The sequence below is a fragment of the Myodes glareolus genome, chromosome 16 (genome assembly GCF_982192425.1).
Source record: "Myodes glareolus chromosome 16, mMyoGla1.1, whole genome shotgun sequence".
Lineage (NCBI taxonomy): Eukaryota > Metazoa > Chordata > Mammalia > Rodentia > Cricetidae > Myodes > Myodes glareolus.
In genome coordinates this window covers 17367665-17388802 of record NC_142041.1, presented here as the reverse complement: position 1 = coordinate 17388802, position 21138 = coordinate 17367665, and the positions used below count along the sequence as shown (strand labels likewise).

The 21138-nt window shown below is 38.1% G+C and overlaps 1 protein-coding gene across 5 annotated transcripts in view; it reads right to left on the bottom strand.

The window, feature by feature from the left end:
* The window catches only part of Ecpas (Ecm29 proteasome adaptor and scaffold), a 117792-nt gene that overhangs the window by 87177 nt on the left and 9477 nt on the right, over window positions 1-21138 (bottom strand). For all 5 annotated transcript variants that reach the window (XM_085677112.2, XM_085677111.2, XM_085677109.2 and 2 more), the window contains one exon: window positions 940-1070. In XM_085677112.2, the coding sequence (XP_085533238.2) occupies window positions 940-1070 (131 nt within the window). The remainder of the gene's footprint in view (window positions 1-939; window positions 1071-21138) is intronic.

Here is a 21138-nt window from a genome sequence, read left to right as displayed (position 1 = left end):
GACTTCAGGTTATTAAGAGCAATTAGAGTTCACACTACAATTAAGTATTTTGTGTCAGCAATAGAGAAAAGTAACAAATACAGAATGTACCATAAGACATACAGAAAATTTACAGTAAATAACCAAGCTAAGTAAACAGATATCAATCTGTAAAAGGCCTTTGATACCCTGAGAGCAAGAAAAGTCCACGAAGGGTCTTAAATAAGAGAATGACATGACTAAAAAGAAATCTACCTCAACAAATAAGGATCAACAGCACGTAAAGATTAACAAATATATGGTAAGAGTGTCCATCTTTTCCAGCAACAAACAGACATTCTGGAAGATACTCTTCTCACTGAACTCAAATCAGGCCTATTAGGGCAGATATTCAAGTTAACATCAATCAATTATAATATCACAGGAGATGAAACCTGATGACAGATCAAAGACCAGAAGCTCTATCACAAATATACTGGAAAAAATAATGAACTATTCTACAGATTAAAGGGGAACATGTTCTATAAAGAACAATCTAAAAATAAAAGTGATATTATAGTTATATATCTTTATGAAATGGTATTTTATAGGACATAAAGTATAAAATACATTAGAATAGTCTGCTTTCAAAAACTTTATTTGCTTACCTTTATTACCTTTATTTAAGGATATATTCACCATCAACCAATGATTAAAGAACATTTCCCCTTCCTACACTGGCTTTCATATTCGGTTTTAGATCAGTCCAAATAATTATCTCGCACTGGGTAGTAAAGGCAGCTACACCAAACAGTTAAGCTTTTCCATCAAAAACTGATTCTTGGACTTACCATACATTTGGAAAGGTAATTAGGATCATAAGCGTACATTACAACAATGGAAATTTTTTTTTAAAACCTCACTTCTTGATATACACTTATTCACCATTTATTTCCCCCAAATGGCCTCCAACATGCTTACCTTTTTCCGTACTCCTTCTTGAGTGCTGGACAGTTTGAGCAAAACAGGAGGAAGGAATTTAGATATAATATTTTGTAACTGTTCATCTGTTTCAGCATGGCCAAGTCGTAAAAAGACCCGTTCGAGCTGATCTATAATATAAAAAGAAAACAAGAGAACTTGACAAACCAAACATAACCAAGCCTATTTTTATAACATAATCCTATTTTCTGTACAGCAGATCCTTCAGTCAAGAATTTCAATTAGACTAGCCCTACAATTGACTCTGACACACCAGGAGGTACTGCTTTAAAAGGTCTAATAGCTAATCATGTGCTACTCTGAACTGTTTGGGGACATTTAATCTCTAGAAAGGAGAACAGCCAAGAGTAATGAAATTCCTTCCTACATACAAAGTTACTTTGTCTTTCTGAAGGACTTAGTTATTAAGAAAGGATATGCTGGGCGGTGGTGGTGCATGCCTTTAAACCCAGCACTCGGGAGGCAGAGGCAGGCCTGGCTAGCAGAACACAACAGAAGAACTTTAACTAGATGTCAGGGACAACCTAACTAATGAGGTTTCTCCAAAGACAGAATCACTGACTACTACTGTGTTGTAGGTGAATCAGAAAATCAGAGACAAATTTCCCACAGGAAAGTTACGTGAGAAAATGTTAGACAAGACCTTGGAGGTACGTTCAGCAAAATGTAGATAGCAATTATTAAACAAGCCGCCATGTATCTTTGACCAGTATACTATAGGATAGAGGGAAAGGTGACAGAGAGGGAACTCACACAAATGCCAAATATCTAGCTGCAAATTATTGTCAACTTTCTGGTATTCAGTATTGGGGAAAAAATGGTGCTGTATGAGATACTTGTTCCTCAAAGTCTCTTGCAAAAAGTATCAGAGCACTAAGCAAAGTGATGCATGACTATAATCCAGCATTTAGAAGGCTTAAGTAAAAGGATCACTCTGAGTTTAAAGTTGTGTTCTGCATAACAAGATACTGTCTCAAAAAGGCAGATGAGGATGACTCAGCAAGTAAAAGTTCTTGTTGTACAAGCAAAGATCCAAGTTCAAATAACCAGAACTCAGGTAAAAACCTGAATATATATAATCATGTGGCTATAACTGTAACATTGTGAATAAGCAGACACACAAGGAACACCGAGGCTTACTGATTACCAGCCTAACTCCAGGTTCAGTAAGCAAGAGCAACCCTGCCTCAAGTGAATAAGGTGTAGAGTAAAAGCAACACATTCAAAACAAGCATGCATACTCCACAACACACAAACACACACACACACACACACACACACACACACACACACACGCAAACATCACTTGTAAAATAAATTATCAATGGCAATGAACGAGCTGGAAATGTTCTATATCTTGATTTGGGCAACAAGCACTATCTCTCAATTTAAAAATAAATTTTTAAGTCTTCACTATGTAGTGATAAAAACAGAAAACACTTTCAGGTGAACTAATATAGCTACTAAAATTTACTTTAAATAATAAGTAGAATATTAACTAATACACAGGTGTCAGAAGTCGTACAAATGAAACTCAGATTACCCACTGACTGATAATTAGCCAAGTTTTATTATAACAGACACTAAGAATTATTTTGTTTGCCTCAAATAATCTCTCTGTGAAGAAAAGTGGGCATCTATTAGTCGAGTAAGTCCTAAAGGGACAAGAAACAGCAAAACCCTCGTAGTAATGTGCAAACCCTATATCCAGCATAAAATCTTGTTTCTAAATATCATTCTGTAATAAAAGGGAACAGATTTCTCGGCAAAATAACAATTCTAGGGCTTAGGACAGGAAAACAATTATATTAGAAAGGTAAGTCTAAACATCTTATAGTATTAGAGATGACATGAAACATCTAGAAGGTATAGAAATCAACTGAAAGAGCTCCTACTAGCCGATAGCAGATCAATTAATAACAGAACACAATAAATAGCACAGCACTGGATTAAAAGCCAAACTAGACACATCTATATTGATGTTAATAAATGATTAAAGAAATTAAAAGAATAGAGGAGCTAATCTTTCTTATGGAAAAACAAATACTGTATGTAGTATGTTCCTAAAGGGAAGTACAGCTTCATTCCCTTTTCTCTTTTCAAGGTAGCCTGGATATAGTTACTACTTACAAAGAACAGAAGAAAATAGATTAACTTTACAATGGAAAAACACTCTCACCCAAGTAAAGAGATTAACAACAGCAGTGACATATAACGTATGCATGACGATACAACAAGACAGGCATTTCAGCACTCTTGGGTTCAATCCAAAATCCATCATCCTAATCTACTTGTAGTGAAACAATAGAACAGCCAAACTGGAAGACACTCTATAGGGTAGCTGGTTGGTATTTCTCAATAATGCCAAGATCCTGAAAAGCTGGGGGTGGTAGGGCGACTAATACACTGCCCCAGAGAGGCTAGGTTATATAACTAAATGCAGCCTTGAACAGGATCCTGGAAGAACAAAAGACATTAGAAAAAAAGCTAGTAAAATCCCAAATTCGAGTTTAGTTTAAGAAATTAATAATAAAGGTAAAATAGAACAAAGAATCAAAATTAGGCAGGTAAACTCTGAGTACTAGATCAAATGATTCTATTTAATGAATGTTCAGTGTTGTAAAAGAAATTCTTTTCTTCCCTCAAGAAAGGGTTTCTTTGTGTAGCCTCGGATGTCCTGGAACTCACAGAGACCTACCTATCTCTGTCTCCTGAGTGCTAGGACTAAGGGAATGTGCTGCCACCTCCTGGCCGTAAAACAAATTCTTAAGAATGGTAAATTCAACCACAGCATATGTATGCTGTGAACATGTTTCACTACCACTGATTCAAAGAATATAGACAGAATATAGTTAGGCAGAAAATCCAAGCAGAGATAGAGGGGAAAAGAAGGTGAAGTCAGGGAGACACCATGTAGCTGCCGAGGAAGATGCCAGAACCTTACCAGTAAGTCACACCCTCGTGGCGATACATAGAGTAAGAGAAATAGGTTAATTTAGGATATAAGAGTTAGCTAGAAATATGCCTGAGCCAGTGGCCTAACAGGGTTGTAATTAATATAGTTTCTATGTGCATTGCATGCTATATTGTAATTAACATAGTTTCTATATGATTATTTGGGTCTGTGTGGCTGGGAAACAAAAGTACAGTCTCCGGATACAATCTGGGAGTTCCAAGCAAAGAGCATATTCTTCAATGCATTTCAGCTCTTGAGACAGTAAAAACTGCCCACAGACAAGCTATAATCACAGGAACACTATTCTACAAAGACAAATTTTCACAACAAACTAATATAGAAAAATCTATGCCAAAGTTAAAAAAAAACGGGATATACTGTAGTCATTTTTCACATACTCATTCCTAATTTAATATGATAATACAAAGAGCACCAAATATCATACAAGGTTACTTCCAAAGCAGGCAGAGTTAGAGCTCTGTAATCAGTGAAGAGGAATCAATGTACAACTAATCAGGCCATCTTTTAGAGACACTATGTACTTTTAAATAGTCAAGCTGGGTGTGACTAACACACTCCTATAATGCCAGCAGTAGAAGGCTGAGTCAGGAGGCTAAGAAGTTCAAGGTCAGCTTATCCTACAAGAATCTGTCTTAAACAGGGGAGTTGGGTACAGAGAGATGGCTCAGAGGGAAGGTGCTTGCTGCCAAGCCTGACAACCTGAGTTGATTCCCAGGATCACAAAGTGGAAGGAGATAACTCCTGCAAGTTGTCTTCTGACCTCCATACACATACGACATGCATCCCTAAACACACACACACACACACACACACACACACACACACACATAGGCTAAGACCTACACGAGAGAGAACATGCAGTATTTTTCTCCTTAAGATTGTAACCTATAGTGGTATTTTATTTGTATTCTAATAAATAAAGCTTGCCTGAAGATCAGAATGCAAAGCTAAGTCACTAGAGGCCAGGGAGTAGTGGCACACACCTTCAGTCCCAGGACTTGGGAGACAGATGCAGACGGATCTCTGTGAGATCCTGGGGTACACAAGGCTACCGGGGGTACACAAGATTGATCCAGAAATAGATCTAGGTGGTGGTGGTTCACATCTTTAATTCCAGTATTTGGGAGTCACACACCTTCAGGGGTCAAGGGCTGGGCAGAGAAAGGAACATAAAGGGGAAGAGACAGAAACTCCCTGAAGTGTGGAGTCTGAAGATCATCCATTCGGTCTGAACACTGGTATAGGTAAAAGGTCTCTCTAGAGGCTTACTACTGTGCTTCTGATCTTTAGCTTTAATTCCTATACTTGTCTCTGGGTTTGTATTGTTTGAGCTACAGTAACCCCTCTTGAGCTTTTATCCATCCACCTGGTATAACACAGGGGAGGGAGGGACCTCAACATTTGAAAATCTCTCAATCATGGACTTCCAGTTTTTTGTTCGTTTGTTTGTTCTGGTTTTTTGAGACAGAGTTTCTCTGTAGCTTTGGAGCCTGGCCTGGAACTAGCTTGTAGACCAGGCTGGCCTCAAACTCATAGACCAGTTTGTTTGGTTTTTTTAAAGATTTATTTATTTGATGTATAAGTGCTCTATCTGCACCTGTGTGCCAGAAGAGGGCATCAGCTGCCCTTATAGATGGCTGTGAGCCACCATGTGGTTGCTGGGAATTGAACTCGGGACCTCTGGAAGAGCTGCCAGTGCTCTTAACCACTGAGCCATCTTTCCAACCGGGACTTTCAGCTTTTAGGAACAATAAAAATATTGGGCTATGTGTGTAGATCCACTGGTAGAAAGCCTCAGTACATTAAACCAAACATGTGGCACTTAGGAGGTGTCAGCAAAAGAATTTTAATTTCAAGGGTATCCTTCTCTAATTCAAGGCTAGCCTAGAATACATGAGGTTCTGTCTCCAAGAAGAAGGAAGAAAAAACAAGAAAATGAAGGGAATTTTTTTGTTATAAATTATCTAGCCTTAAGTATTGTTGTAGCAACAAAAATAAATATCTCAAAAGGACCTTTTTAAAACTAGGAAGAGATAAGACTATTATGTTCTGAAGATTCAAAGAGAGTCTAACTCACATCCATCTTTCTTAAGCTACAATGGGAGCTGATATTCTCCAAATCATCATGGTAAGCTCTAATATATGATAAACAGAATGGGACAAGAATAAGTTCCATCTTTCTCATAATTTTCTTATTTTTCTATTCAAACTCACATTGCTTCATTTATGAAACTTACTATTTCCTTTAAATAACCAGTTAAATGTTTCGGTGGGTGGGTGAGGGGAGGGGGAAGAGAGGAAGATGGGGATAGAGAGAAAAATAATTCATGATACTGTCAACTTGACAGGATCTAGAATCACCTAAGAGACAAAAGTTTGGGCAAGTCAAAAAAGGAGCTTCTAAATTCAGTTAAATGGGTTAAAAGACTCACCCTGAATACCAGTGCTGCCATTCCAAGGACTAAGGTCCCAAGTTGAAAAAAAAAAAGAACAAAGTGAGTTAAATATAGCCACTTACTTCTGCTTCCCAACTGTAGGAGCAGTGTGATCAGATGCCTCAAATTCCTGTGTGCCTTCTTCCTTTATTAATTTGCTTTTGTTAGGCATTTTATTATAGCAACAAGAAAAGTAACTGATTCAGAGTGTGCGTGTGTTGTATGCACATGCAAGCCCAGATGTATGGAGACTAGAAGTCAATGGCAGGCATCTCCCTCCACTGTTCTCCATTTCATTTTTACTGAATCTGAAGCTCACCAAATTCAGCAAAGCGAGCTGAGCAAACCCCAGAGATCGTATCTGCCCAGCACTATTATAGCAACATGTCACCCTCTGGCTTTTATGTGGACACTGGAGGATCTATCTCAGGCCTTCATGTTTGTACAGCAAGCATTTTATTAATGGAGTTTCACATCTCCCCAGTCCAAACACAGGAAACGTATTTTAACTGCTGTTTTTCCACTCATATAGCAACATTACATAACCTCAAAACTGGAACATAACATATATTAATTCATACTTTGCCTTTCTTGTGTGTGTGTGTGTGTGTGTGTGTGTGTGTGTGTGTGTGTGTTGTTTTGAGACAGGGTCTCCCTACAGGTGTGTATCACCACACCTGGTCTGCTTTTCCTCTTTTAATTAATATAAATCTCTTACGTTAGAGCTTTAGAGTGATATACCTCAAAACTTTTCAGATTTTACAAAGGCACCACGTAAGACATGTGACTCAAAACTCACAATATGCCCTAAGCAAACAGCAAAATTGCAATCTCCCAGTCTCAGCTTCATAAGTATAGGGATTATAGGTATGCAAGCCCACGTGACTTGTAAAAGATTTTTAAATTTTATTCATTATTATTATTATTGTGTGTGAGAATGAGGAAGAGGGAGAGAGAGAAGAAAAGGGAGAGAGCAAAGGGGTAAAGATATGAGGGAAAGCATGTTTGTGCCACAGTACAAGTGGAGAAGTCAGAGAACAACTTTGTGGAGTCAATTCTCTCCTTTCCACCTTACGCAGGTTCTGGGAATCAAACTTCCATCATCAGATTTGCACAGAAGCTTAATGCACAACAAGCTGACCCACCCAGTCATCTTCATAATGATTGGTTGTGGGTCCACACCACAGTGGGGGAGAGTCCATGGTAGGTGAGAGCCAGACACGCCATGCAGACAGATTACATGCGGAGTTTTATTGTAATAGGAGATAAAAGGGGCAGAGAGGGGGCAGAGAAAGGGGCAGAGAGGGGGTAGAGAAAGGGGCAGAGAGGGGGCAGAGGGGGCAGAGAGGGGGCAGAGAGGGGGCAGAGAGGGGGCAGAGGGGGCAGAGAGGGGGCAGAGAGGGGGCAGAGAGGGATGGGATTGGAGGGGGGAAGCAAAGATCTGTTTGCCTCTTCAGAAGAACAGCAAATAAGAGAATGTGAATCGGCAAAGCTTGTCTCTTAAAGGGACCTTTTGCACCTGTGTAGCAGCCATAGGACCCTGGGCAGGTCAGGGTACTGCCTGAGTGCATCCTGCCAGATGACAGAGGGCAGCATAATGCTGAATCCTAATAATCTTGATGGCCCTTATAAGAGTTCTCACATATTGGGCAAGTAACTCCCACTTTTTCCCCATATGATAAATATTTTCCCATTTCCCTTATAACCCTCTATAGAGCTTATTCTTTTTCTTTTCCAGACCTCAGCTTTTAAATACAGTTCAATCTATCATTACTTCACTTTATGGCCTTTTAATTTTCTCCTCGTCGTGCTGAAAATGTTTTATCATGCCAAGACTATCATATTAAAATTTATGATGTACAGAAAAACAATTAATGGACTAGGGAGATGGCTCAGTGGTTAGGAGCACCAGCTGCTCCAGAGACCCAGTACCCACATGGTGTATGGCGACTCATAACCATCTATATAATGTATAATGGGATCTGACACCCTCTTCTGTCGTCCAGGCATTCATGCAAATAGTGTACTCATTTACAAAAATAATTTTTTTAAAAAAATTAAAAATAGCACAGCAGATCTAACTGACATCTGGAAACTTAGTTCAAGAGCATTTTCACCATTCAGATTAAGAATGGTTCACCTTGTCTGAACTGTTTCTACAAACAGTATACTTTATGTTAAATACTAGTTTTTCTTCTTGGAGAATTTTGATACATTTGGGCAAAATATGCCAAAATGACCGGCTTCAGATGAAAAATCTGACACTGCGTCTCTAATGAGCACCCTACTAGACACCGTTCCACACACATCACAGCTCATCAGTACAGGAACTAAAAGCTTCTTCTGTGTGACTGCCAGGAAAGGAATCTTGAAGCTTGGACATGGTTTCCTCCCGACTTCATTCCATAACATCTTCCCTTTGGTGGCTTTAGTGCACAAACATCTGTGGAGCCCAGTGAGTCCTCTTAGACTAAAGGTCTCAATCTGGTAGTAGCCTTGGAGAGACCTAACACATATTTATCTACGTTTTCTTCTAATACCTTATGATTTTGCCTTTTGTATTCAAGTCTTTGTTCTGAAATTTTCCTTTAGCATATGAAGGAATGTAGAAAATTTACATTTTTCCTGAAGTCTCTAAAACTTGTCCATTGTGAAATAAAACAAAGAAACTGTTCAAAGCACAAGCACTCACAGTTCAATTAATTATTAGCAGTGCTCATCTAGGCAGCTCACAGAGCTACCACCCAAGCCTAGGGAGAAAATAATACGTGGTCTGAAATATGACTAAAAATAGATTTGTTAGCCAGGTGGTGGTGGTGCATGCCTTTAATTCCAGCACTATGGAGGCAGAGGCAGGCAATTAGTTCTCTGTGAGTTCAAGGCCAGTCTGGTGTACAGAGCTAGTTACAGGACAGCCAGGGCTACACAGAGAAACCTTGACTCAAAAAAAACAGAGAGAGAGAGACAGAGACAGAGAGACAGACAGAGGCAGAGAGGGACCAAACATAAAAAGAGCATGTAACTAAGTACTCAAAGGGATGACGTAAAAGGATGAAGCATCCAAGGCTAACTGAAATGCGCAGTAAAATCATTTCTAAAGGGTCAGGGGGAAGGGAAGAGAGGAAGAAAAGAAAGGAGGCTGGGGGGAGGATGAGAAAAAGATTTGAAGGGCTGCAAGTTTAGTTTACTGGCATAGCATATTCTTACTATGTCCAAAACCCAGGTGCAAACTATAGTATCAAAAAGAGAAAGAAAAGAGAAAAATCCTTACTATATTCAGAGTTGAAAAGAACTTGGTTACTTTTCTTACTGCTGTGATTTTAACGCATGACAAAAATTAACTTGAGAAGAAAGAGTATTTTGGATCCCAGCATGAGGACACAGTCCATCACACAGGAAAAACAAGAGTATAATGCAGCTGGTCAAACTGTATCCATAGTCAGGAAACAAAGAGTAAAAAAAAAAAAAAAAAGCTGGTATTCAGCTCATTTTCCCCTTTAAAAACAATAGTTTTTTTTTTTAACTTTGTATGTGTGTCCGTGCACATAAAGCATAATTGACTACAGATGCCAGAAGAGGGCATCAGATCCCCTGGAGCTGATGGCTATGAGCCACCCATCATTAGCGATAGGATCCAAACTCAGTTCTCTGCAAGAACACTATGTACTCTTAACTACCGAGCCATTTCTTCAGCCCTACTTTCTCATTTTTATTCAGCTCAGGACCTTAGCCCATGGAATGGTATTACCCACACTTAGGATGTGGCTCCTTCCTACCTTTATGTCTAGAGATTTGTTTCCCAGGTGATTACAGATCCTATCAATTAAGTATTAATCATTACAGAACTGGAAAATTGTCTAACATAAAAACAATCACATCTAATAGCTAAGCATGGTATCACATACCTGTAATCCTAGCACTCGAGAAGAGAAAGCAGAACCAGAAATTCAATGCCACCCTGAGCTGTAGCCAAGAAGGAAGGAAAGAAGAAAAGGAAGGAGATGGAAGGAAAGAAAGAGTGAGGGAAAGAAGAGGGAAGAGAGGGCCAGAACAAAAGGGAAGGAAAGGACGGTGGGAAGAGGGATGGGGAGAGAGACAGCTAGACACAAATATTGAATTTTACTGAAGCCAAATGCTGCAACCCTGGGGAGTGGATGCACATAGAAGGATGTCTCAGACTGACCCAATGAAACTTAGAAATAGACTAGTCAGAACAAGGCGGGTCAGGTTTGTACACAGATTCTAACTCCATCAATCTATTACAAGCTTCAAATGTACACAGACTCCTACCCACCGATCTGTCTTTTTGTTAAGGCACAAGGGAAAATGGCCTCATTCATGTTCTGAGTGGGAATACCAGCAACATAGATAGAATCATCTAACAATCATCAAGTCCTGTCGTGCCCCCAGCCCCCAAAAAAGTACTCAAGAGTCAGTGCAAGCTGTTTGGAAAAGTTGTGACTAGAGCAGGACATCCTAAGGCCAAAGTCATCGCTTCAACAGCAGCTATGGTTTAAGTGATTCTTGTAGCTGAAGTGGAATTTCCTCTGTGTACCTACGAAGTACTCAAAAGTGCCAAAGAAGGTACTTCTCCCCTTTCAAGGAAAGCAGGTGAAATGAGAGGTTGCTACTAATTGTTTCTACAAAATTGAAGGCAATCTCAAGTACTGAGATTTGGAAGGCATAGAACAGGTCAGAAGTTTATCAATAATAGGAAAAGGCTTACAATTATCAGGGTAAAAAGAGAAGAAAACATGGTTAAAACATAAAACTGAAGAAACTGTAAAGGACCCAATTAAGGTTAGTGAACACATACTATAACACTAAACAAATCAAAAGACTCCTACCCTTTTGTTCCCCTCCCCACATAGTATTTACCAAGGGGATAATTTTAGATCCTTGAAGCTTCTCCATGTATTGGAAAGCCTCTGTTATTCAATGATGGGACCTCTGATCACACCAGAAAGCTTATACTAAAGAAGTAACTGATAGAGGGAATTCCTTAACAATTTGTGCCCAAGCAATAACTCAGAAAAGGGATATATCACCCTAAAAAGACCAAGACATGCTTGGGGGATTGCAACTGAAGCCAGGTAATAAAGGTAAGAGGCTGGAAATCAAGACACATGAGCAATGACTTGATTAGTATCTTGTCAGTGAAAACTCTAGATACCATACCAGCTTTGGCAATAAATGCCTATAACCCAAGCACTTGAGAGGCTGGGAAAAACTAGTAAACCTGGGAAAAATCTTTGGAGACCTCCAACTTTACAGCAACTGATGAGAACTGATGGTGGCATCTAATTACAGCCTTCTGGAGGATCACATCCTTAATGTTAGGTATATCTACAATACTACATAAAAAATGTTATAATGTGCACACATGTCCTATGTGGCTACTTAAAATACATTATTTCCTGGGCTGGTAAGATAACTCCATGCCACCAAGCCTGATGATCTAAGTTCAAACCCAGAACCTACTTTATGGAAACAGAAAAGTAATGCCAGCAATATATTCCTTGACCTCTACATTCATGCCACAGGTACATGCACACACACACACACACACACGTGAAATATGTGTTAAATATATATATACATATATATATATATATATATATATATATAACTTCTTAAATTTTACCTGTTCTAGAAAAGCTTGCTACTACAAAACTTAATATAAATTAACATATAATATTATAAATAAGGAATTTATCCAGTTTTTCAGTTTCAGAACACATGTTCGGCTAAGATTAATTGTAGACTCTAACAACCAGTAGAAATCCTATGCTGGGTGTTAACACCTTCATTTAACACCACCAAAAGAAAACTAAGACAGGCCTGAGAGCTAAAATCTCAGGTGCCAACAGACAGAAGAGCACATGTGCTAGACGTCACAAGACAAGTTGCTGGAGTCGGCTCTCTTCCCATTGTGTGAGCTCCAGGAACCAAACTGTCAAGTTCAAGATTGTCAAGCTTGGCAGAAAAATGCCTTTACCTACTGAGCCATCTCTCCACCTAAGAAATAACAATAATAATAAGTAAATAAAATATATTTTACTTGAACACAAAGGCAAATAAAATAAGTCAAATAGCAAAGCAAATCCAGTGTTACATAAAAATAATACATCATGCTAAAGAAGAACTTATTTCAAAAATGTTTAAAAAGTTAGTTTAACATTTAAAATCAGTATACTTAACCATACTAACAGAATTAAGATTTTAAAATCCTATAGAATTTTAATATATTTAGAAAAGGTACTCAGGTTGACAAGATATGAATAAATTATCCATATTGAATAAAGTTGAAAGAGAACTTAATCTGTTAGGAGTTTTTTAATTTACAGCAAACATTGTACTTAATGAAAAATTAATTACATAAATTACATGCTCCCTTATTTTGGGAACAACAGAAACATTTTTCATTAGTATAATTCTACTCAGAGACAGGAGGGATGGTTCAGTGATTAAAACTATTTTCTGGTCTTGGGGAGGGCTGGGCTTTGTTCCCAGCACACACGGAGGCTCACAACATGTGTAACTGGAGTTCCAGGTGATCAAATATCCTCTCTGCCCTCTGTGGGAACTAGAAATGCCATGGTGCACATACATCATGCAGGCAAGTACTCACACATAAAGCAAAAATAATTTTTTTTTAAAAAAAAAAGAATTTTATTAAGGGCTAAGAATGTAAGTAAGTTGTAAAGCACTTGTTTAAAAAAAAAAAGTTGCATTTAGACCTGGGTCTCATCTGTAAACTACTATATCATAAATACGTACTTTTTCTTTTAAATCTAAAGACAAAAACCAGAAACCCATTCTTGGCCTAAGCCTTTCAGACAGGAGCTATTTCAATTTATACTAACAAGGTGTCAGTTATCCTCAAACTGATATATAGAAAACATTACACAATAATAACTCAAAACGTATTTTAAAGACTATTAAATAAAAGGTTGGTTCTACCACTTCCACAAAGGAATAAAATTTGCAAAGGATGACCTTGAAGCTAAAAATTGCCAATTTGAAGAGAAAATTGCCAATATTTGTCAAATTGATGCTGAAGAAGAAAAACAATTTACATGACAAGATTTTGAACCTTGTCAAAACAATAATAACTAAAAGTACCATGTAGTACAAAAACAGACCAGTTGGAAAATAAAGAAAATCCTTAAGAGATAAACATGTATAAGTCACCTGCCTTAAAACAAAGTTATTAATAAAATGAGTAAATGAATAATTGTGATTTCAGGAAACTACACTAAAATCAATTGCATTGTAATAAGGGAAAACAAAATATAACTCCTATCTCATCACACATCAAAGAAGATAAATTTCTGGCAACTCATAACGTTAAATATGAAAAGCTAGAGGTAGTCAGTGACGGAGTATGTGCTTATGAACAAGACCCTGGTTTCCATCCTTGGCACCACTCCCAAGAACTCTAAATATGAAAGATAAAACAATACAATTTCTAAGAGGAACAAAGAAAATATTCTCATAGAAACAGAAAATGAGAGCCTTAACACAGGAAGCTATATAATACAGAATCCCAGTATCAAAGAGCAGAGCTTAGAAATGTAAATTTGAAAACAACTAGACTGGAAGGAAATAACCATTATCTGACAAAATGTAAAACTCTACATCAAATATCATATTGTATACAAAACCTGGACAACACAGAAAGTACACATCGTTACTACTTCTAACCAAACTAAAGGGTCATGAAAATGCAGTGTAAAAAAATCAATAGGAATTTTTTTAGCTCCCAGTATTTCACAGAATGTATAGTATCTATGAGAAGAGAATGTGGAGCAAAAAGTTCATGTTGCACACAAGATCAGAGTAAAGAAGTCAAGAGATACACATGAGAACAAAGAGTTAAAAAGGGAGCATTATTTAAAATGTGTACAACAGCAATAAAAACCATAAGGTACTGTCCTGTATGCTTTTGTGTGTTCACTTGACAAAAGTTCGAGTCATCACAGAGGAAGGAGCCTCTCAGTTGAGGAAATGCCTCCATGAGACCCAGCTGTAAGGCATTCTCTCATCAGTGATCAATGGGGGAGGGTTCAGCCCATTGTGGGAGGTACCATCCCTGGGCTGGTGGTCCTAGAGTATATAAGAAAACAGGCTGAGCAAACCATGGGAAGCAAGACAGTAAGCAGTACCCCTCCATAGCCTCTGCATCAATTCCTCCAGGTTCCTACCCTGTTTGAATTCCTATCCTTGACTTCCTTCACTGTTGAACAGCAATGTCGAAGCAAAATACCAAATAAACCCCTTCCTCCCCAACTTGCTTTTTGGTCATGGTGTTTCATCACAACAACAGAAATCCTAAGACAGGTACCTAGAAATGGATCTAACACAACATGTCAAAATTCTTTACTGAACTATAACTTAATTCTAAAGACCAGAATAAACAGACTAGAAATATTCAAATTTCTGTGTCAGCTGGAACAGGTTAGTTGATTCCATGATTAAAATGTGCATCAGTTCCAACACTTAAAGAAGATGACACAAACTTCCCACAATACTTCTCAGCCAAAGCTCAGTAGGGAGGCTCTGCTCTGCAGTCAGCAGTAGGGCCAACTCCAGCTGAAGCCCGGCTACCTTGGCATCACACCCTCAACCCTCTGCTCAACAGGAAAGTTAAACTAACCTCATGTCTTATATGCACACCATGTCATGTCCCTAACAAAAAGGCCGCCAAGCACCAAAATGTCTTTTGTGCCCAAAAAGAGAGCCAAAAATATATGGTAAACAGTAAAAATGTCTATAAATAAACTCAGTATCATAAAAATAGTAGACTATTCCACAACCAAATATTCTCTATAGACAAGAGTTCTTCATGAAAGTTGAAGAGATAATTATAAAATTCAAGTGAAATATAAATAAAAAATAATATGGACCATCAAATAACCAAAATTTCCACAAAAGTGAATGGACCTACTACATTTTAAGACTTATAATAAAGTTACTGCAGGTAAGAGTATATACAATAAAAAGATTTACAAAGGGACAAATCAGCAGACTGAAATAGAGAATATAGCAGACAACCAGAAATACATGAAATATCATAAAAATCACTTCCAAGTAAATTAATAAATGGATAAAATCAAGATATTTTAAGCTTTGAATGCAAATCTGAAAATGAAAAATTGAAACAGTACACTCTCAAGCACAAAGCATAAGATATAAACAAAATACAAAAAAATAGTTCTATAAAGTAAAAAGGGAAAGAGGAATAAGTTATAAATAGCTAGTATGTTTTTAAACTAAAAAAGAACTAAATATAAATACTTTAAAGAACTAAGCTGGGTATGGTAACTCAATCTGAAGACTCCAGAGAGCTGCCACAAGTCTGAGGCCAGCGTAGTGAGTTCCAAGACCGCCTGGGATGCAGTAGTAATATGCTGTCCCAAAAGCCAAAGACAGAAGGACTGAAGGGAGGAAGGGAGGAAGGGAGGGAGGGAGGGAAAGAAAGGTAGGTAGGAGCTAATGCTTCCGGTATAGCACTAAGCACAATGACATATGCATAAAACCATTCATAGCCACAGGGTTAGTTAAGAGTAAAAATAAATAAATAAAACCTAAATATCAATCAAGTGATGGATTAAATGTAGTAGGGTCACACTGTGGTAAAAATAAGTATGAGTCATATTTACATGACTATGTATTTAAACATACATGAGTACGTATTTAAACAGTACTATGTTTAAATTTCTTAAGATTCAAACAAGTCAGAAAGCAAGGCATGTACAACAGGGTACTTGTACTTACAGAAAGTTTCTAAATGCAATACGTACACTGTTCACGATATAAATACAACAGGACAAATGACTATGTCTACGAGAGTAGGGAAAAGAAGAAATACAAAAACGGGAAGAAAAGAACAGTAACAGGCGATTTTAATTATCTCTGTATTATTTATTTAAAGGATCTGAAGGTAGTAGAAAAAATGTCAAAACTTTATGACAGATAGAACAGACATGAGTCAATAAATAAAGTACATTCGCCGAGCATGTACTCAGGTTTCCATCCCTAAAAACTCTTGCAACAAACAGAGAAACTCAAAACCTCCATAATAGTTCTCCATAATTTCTTCATAGTATTCTTTTATTATTACTTGAATTATTTTTATCTTAAAGATATTACATATGCCCAGAATTTTGTTTGTAAGTATATAAAACAGGGAATAAAATATATCAGTGATGTTTCTTTGTATTTTCAAATATTCTTCAATAAAAATAAATTTCTTTTTTATCTGAACAGTACAGAGCAATTTAAAAAATAAGAATTCATGTTTCAAAAATAAGGAAAAATTTTAATTACAGAACTTTTGAAGCAACTTAAATGTAAAAAAAATAAGAGTATTTGGTCTAAGGAAAAGTACCAAAACCGTTGAGAATAATCTTAAAGCCCCAAAGTAAACCAGTTTCTAGCTGAGTTCATGCCAACTATTATATCCATGTCAGAACAAAAAAAGAAAAATGTAAAGATATTTTTTCTAACTCACGTCATTACTTATACAGAAAACACAAAAGAGAAGAATGGCAAAGTGTAGCACGATCCCCACGCTGGTCGCCGGATGTAGCACAAATAAATAAAAACGCAGAGATAGATATTAGGGTTCAAGCTGAATATCAGAAAGGAAAAGCAGCCAACCACTGGCTCTTACCTCTAGTTCAGACCAAAATGGGCGATCCTGCCTCCACAAATCCACAATCTGAGACCGAGTAAGAGCTGTCTCCTCCCGTCTTATATTCCTCTCCAGTGCTGGTATTAAAGGTGCCCACCACCGCAACCTGGCTTGTATGGCTAACTAGTGTGGCTACTGGGATTAAAGGTGTGTGTCACCACCGCCAGCTGTTTTGCACTCTGATCTTCAGGCAAGCTTTATTTATTATTATTATTACCAACAACAACAACAATATACCACTAAAGGAAACAGAGACCTTTTCAGGACCACCTTCTTATTATAACAGTCCTCATAAAGTATGAAGAGAAGACGGGGAAGCATACTGCCTGCCAGTTGTTTAACTCTATTAATTACTTCAAGAGTATAAATGTGTACCTTAACCACAGCTGGTGTCAAATATATCAGGGTAGGTCTTTGATGCAACTGTCTTCAGGCATTCAGAATTGGGATTTAAGAGCCAAGTCTCATCTAACTGGCTGAAGCTATAAATACAAACCAGCAGATATGATACAGATATCTTGAGCCTATCCGATTGACCACAAAAATCAGAGAAAGTTGGACGGAAGAAAGAATGGCATGAAGACACAGAAAAGCTGGAAGAAGATCTGAACAATTCCTAGCCTGCGATTCTAAGACTCTAAGTACTGAGATTCACTTTAAGTGCCATTATGGCTTCAGCCAGCTTACAACTTGATCCAAATATAAATGAGGATCTTGTAAAAGAAAATAAAAACATACCTCCATAAAGTACATTTAAAAAACAAAATGTTTCCAATGCCATGTCAAATCAAAAAGGGAGTCCTTCCTAGGAGTAGGCCAATCTATCCATAATGTACGTTCTCACTTACGTATGCCATCATTTCCCAAAAACCATCCAAATTCCAACTGTTTCTCACATGTACAATAAGTTCTCCCAGTCCAATTATTCTGAAACACTTTTGCTCCAGTCCAGACTGTCCTCAGACTCCAGTTCTCCTCCTTCCACCTCCCCCATACTAGAATCAAGGTATTTGCCACCACATCCAGTTTTTCCCAGTCCAAGTCCTCTGGCCAACCAAGGCAATCATTACAGTCCACTCTCCCAAATACACCAGACTGCTCCTCTATCTAACCCCACCCCTCTTGAGACCCAGCTCAAATACTATGTACTATACAAATATACCGCTTCCAACCTGGTCCTATGGGCTCCCTATAGGCCTTTTCAGGAGAGGATATGAAGTACAAAGACCAGGAAAATACAAGGGGCATGAAAAGGAGCCTGTCATCTAAAGTTCACCTTAATCAGGTGTGATCCTACCTCACACATTCACATCAGAAATCATTCTATGGTCACACGTAAGTGCCTTAGCAACCCCATGGGATGTAACTTCAGAAGCCATCAAAACCATCTAGAAGGTTCTGGCACAGTCAACTGCAACTCTCTCTTGAGTGGCCCACGCCCACACTTAGACTACCTTATATTTCCCTGAGTACCTCTCCATAAATCCCATGCTTAAATCTACGTTAAAATCTTTTCTTAATCAACTCCAATTTGGCCTCATACTAACTCCTCTTGAAATTCTTTTCTGAGGCCAAGTCAAAACTCCCAGCTTCTCCTGAATACAGCTACAGGAGACATCCTGGAGTTATGGCTCAGCTCCTCAGCTCCTCCCCCGACCCATGCCACCACTTACATTTTCTACACGTCTTCTGGTGATTACTATCCTTTGCTACATATTATGTAAGAGCTCCATCCATCCTTCCCTAACCAGATTTGATCTGATTCCACCCTACTGCCTATTCGCTGTCTCCATCCTCTTCCAGCTTAAGCTCAGAACCTATGACTGAGTCTCTTATTCCAACACTAAACTCAGTTCCTTTCAGAAAGTACACGCTCAAATACTGACTGAATGCAGAGAAAAGAAATTCTTTATGTATCATAAAAACTACTTAGAAGGCTGTGCATCTAACATCTGTATAGGAAAAGAGGACACTGGTAGAAAGTTATAAATTAGAATCAGTAGGAAAAGAGACAGGTTTTTAATAACCATGACAAGAAAGTTCCTCATTGTGTGGCAAAGCTATCCTGATCCAAATCAGGGGAGTACAGCAATTTCTGAAGCAAAAGGAGAAAAGAAAAATGAAAGAGGGAAATGACAAAGAGACCAGTGAAATCACAGAAAATCAAATGCTCCAAACACCAGGCTGCCTTGTGCTTATCACATTTTTAATAATTTACTCCAGAAATGTTTGGGGGTAAAGAGAATAGTGAGTGTAAAACAGATAAATAGATGATAGATAGATAGATAGATAGATAGATAGATAGATAGATAGATAGATAGATAGATAGATAGATCTGAAATAGGGAGAACCAAACCAGCATTTTCAGAAATGGGAACTTACAAACTAAGAAAAATAGAAGAACTAAATTATACAACTGGAAGTAACAATCTAGAGGTGTAAAGTAGAGACTGAGCATCTTCAAATTCTGAAAACCATTTGGATTAGATTGAGGCTAAAACTGAAAAATAAGGAAGACCTGGCTGTTATCTAGATTATTCTGTCTTATAAATCTAACTAATACTAGCCCTCAAAGTCTATTCCATCTGTTGATTCCTAAATAATATCCTAATGATATCCCAAGTCAATCTAATATGTGCAAAACCTAAGAAAGGATAGCAGAACTTTTCTTTAGAAAAAATGGCTAGAAATCAGAACTCCCATCTTTATGCCTAAGATATTAAAAAAGAAATTTGCCCCTACTCCAGCATTTTTTAAAGGAACTGGGATAAGTGCAAATGTGTTTTTTAAAAGCAAATGCCGAGCAGTCCATTAGTAAATACAAATACAGTATGTTGTAAGTAAGGCAATGACTCAATCCCTATCAGCACAGTTTCTGCAAAAGCTGCCTTCCTCTAGCTAGTGCAGCCCAGGGAACCATCCAGACCTGGGTCCCGACCTATGCAGCATTCCTCCTGCTCTTCAGGACTAAAATAACAAAAGCATGTTTGTCCCTCTGTCCTCAGGGTCAAGACAAATGCCCAATTAAGAAAGTCCTTGTTATCTTCTAGTTATTTCCCCTAAATTGAGGCATTCCCTCAGAGAGTGGATTAAGGATCATAAGACTCAGGAAGCTAATGAAACTTTGGAAGCTCATGAAGCCCAAAAAGTTATGATACAGAGGCTCCTCCCCCAATTACATAAGCAGTAAACAACCGCAGAAAAGGGAACATCCATGCAACTCCCTGCCCAAGTCCAGCAGGGAGCTCTAGGAATTCAACTTTCATAAACTGTAGCCCATGCTGAGGTGGGACTTTGCAGTCTAGCAGGTGCTTTCAAGTCATGTATTCTGTAAGTAACCACTCACCCAGGGTCCTTTAAGGAGCCCAAATAAACTCCTCATTTCACCAAGCTAAATTTGGATAGAATCACTTCTTTGGTTTCCCACTGATACATTTTTGGGGGGTGAATAGACACTGCCGCATTCTCCAGAAAAGGCCATGGATCTTTTCATCTAGAAGAACTAGTACCAAACTCCTTAAGCAAAGTGAAGTTAGGAGTCTATTTCCTGGTAACTGAAATCCTAGCCTTCTGTATAAGATGCCAGACTGCTTTAAAGCCCCCTATCAACTCAGTATGAGCCCCAAAAAGGCTTACCTCTTCCTGATCACCTCAGTTCCACACCAATATTATTTACTTACTCAACTCCTCACCCCTTCACACATACACATAGGAAAGCAAAGCTATCAGGAGGGCAGTTTGACGGGGTTGCACCAGACGATCTGACCAGAGTACTCATCAATTCCTAAGACGCAGTGAGTAAGGGCCACACTCCTAATACAATTCTTAGGTTGACACACACTCCCACCTCTCAAAAGGGCCTCTCCCCTCAGAGCCGGGGAGCTGGCAGGCAGCCGGTTAGAAATTAATTTAATAAGTTATTGAGCAGAAGGATTACTTTGAATTATGAAAGCCAATTCGGGGTACTACGTAAGAATTTAGATTGCATAATAGTCCAATGTAGGATAATTAATATCCACCAAAAACAATTAATTACTTGGAAGAAAAATGTTCATTTAGACGTGAAA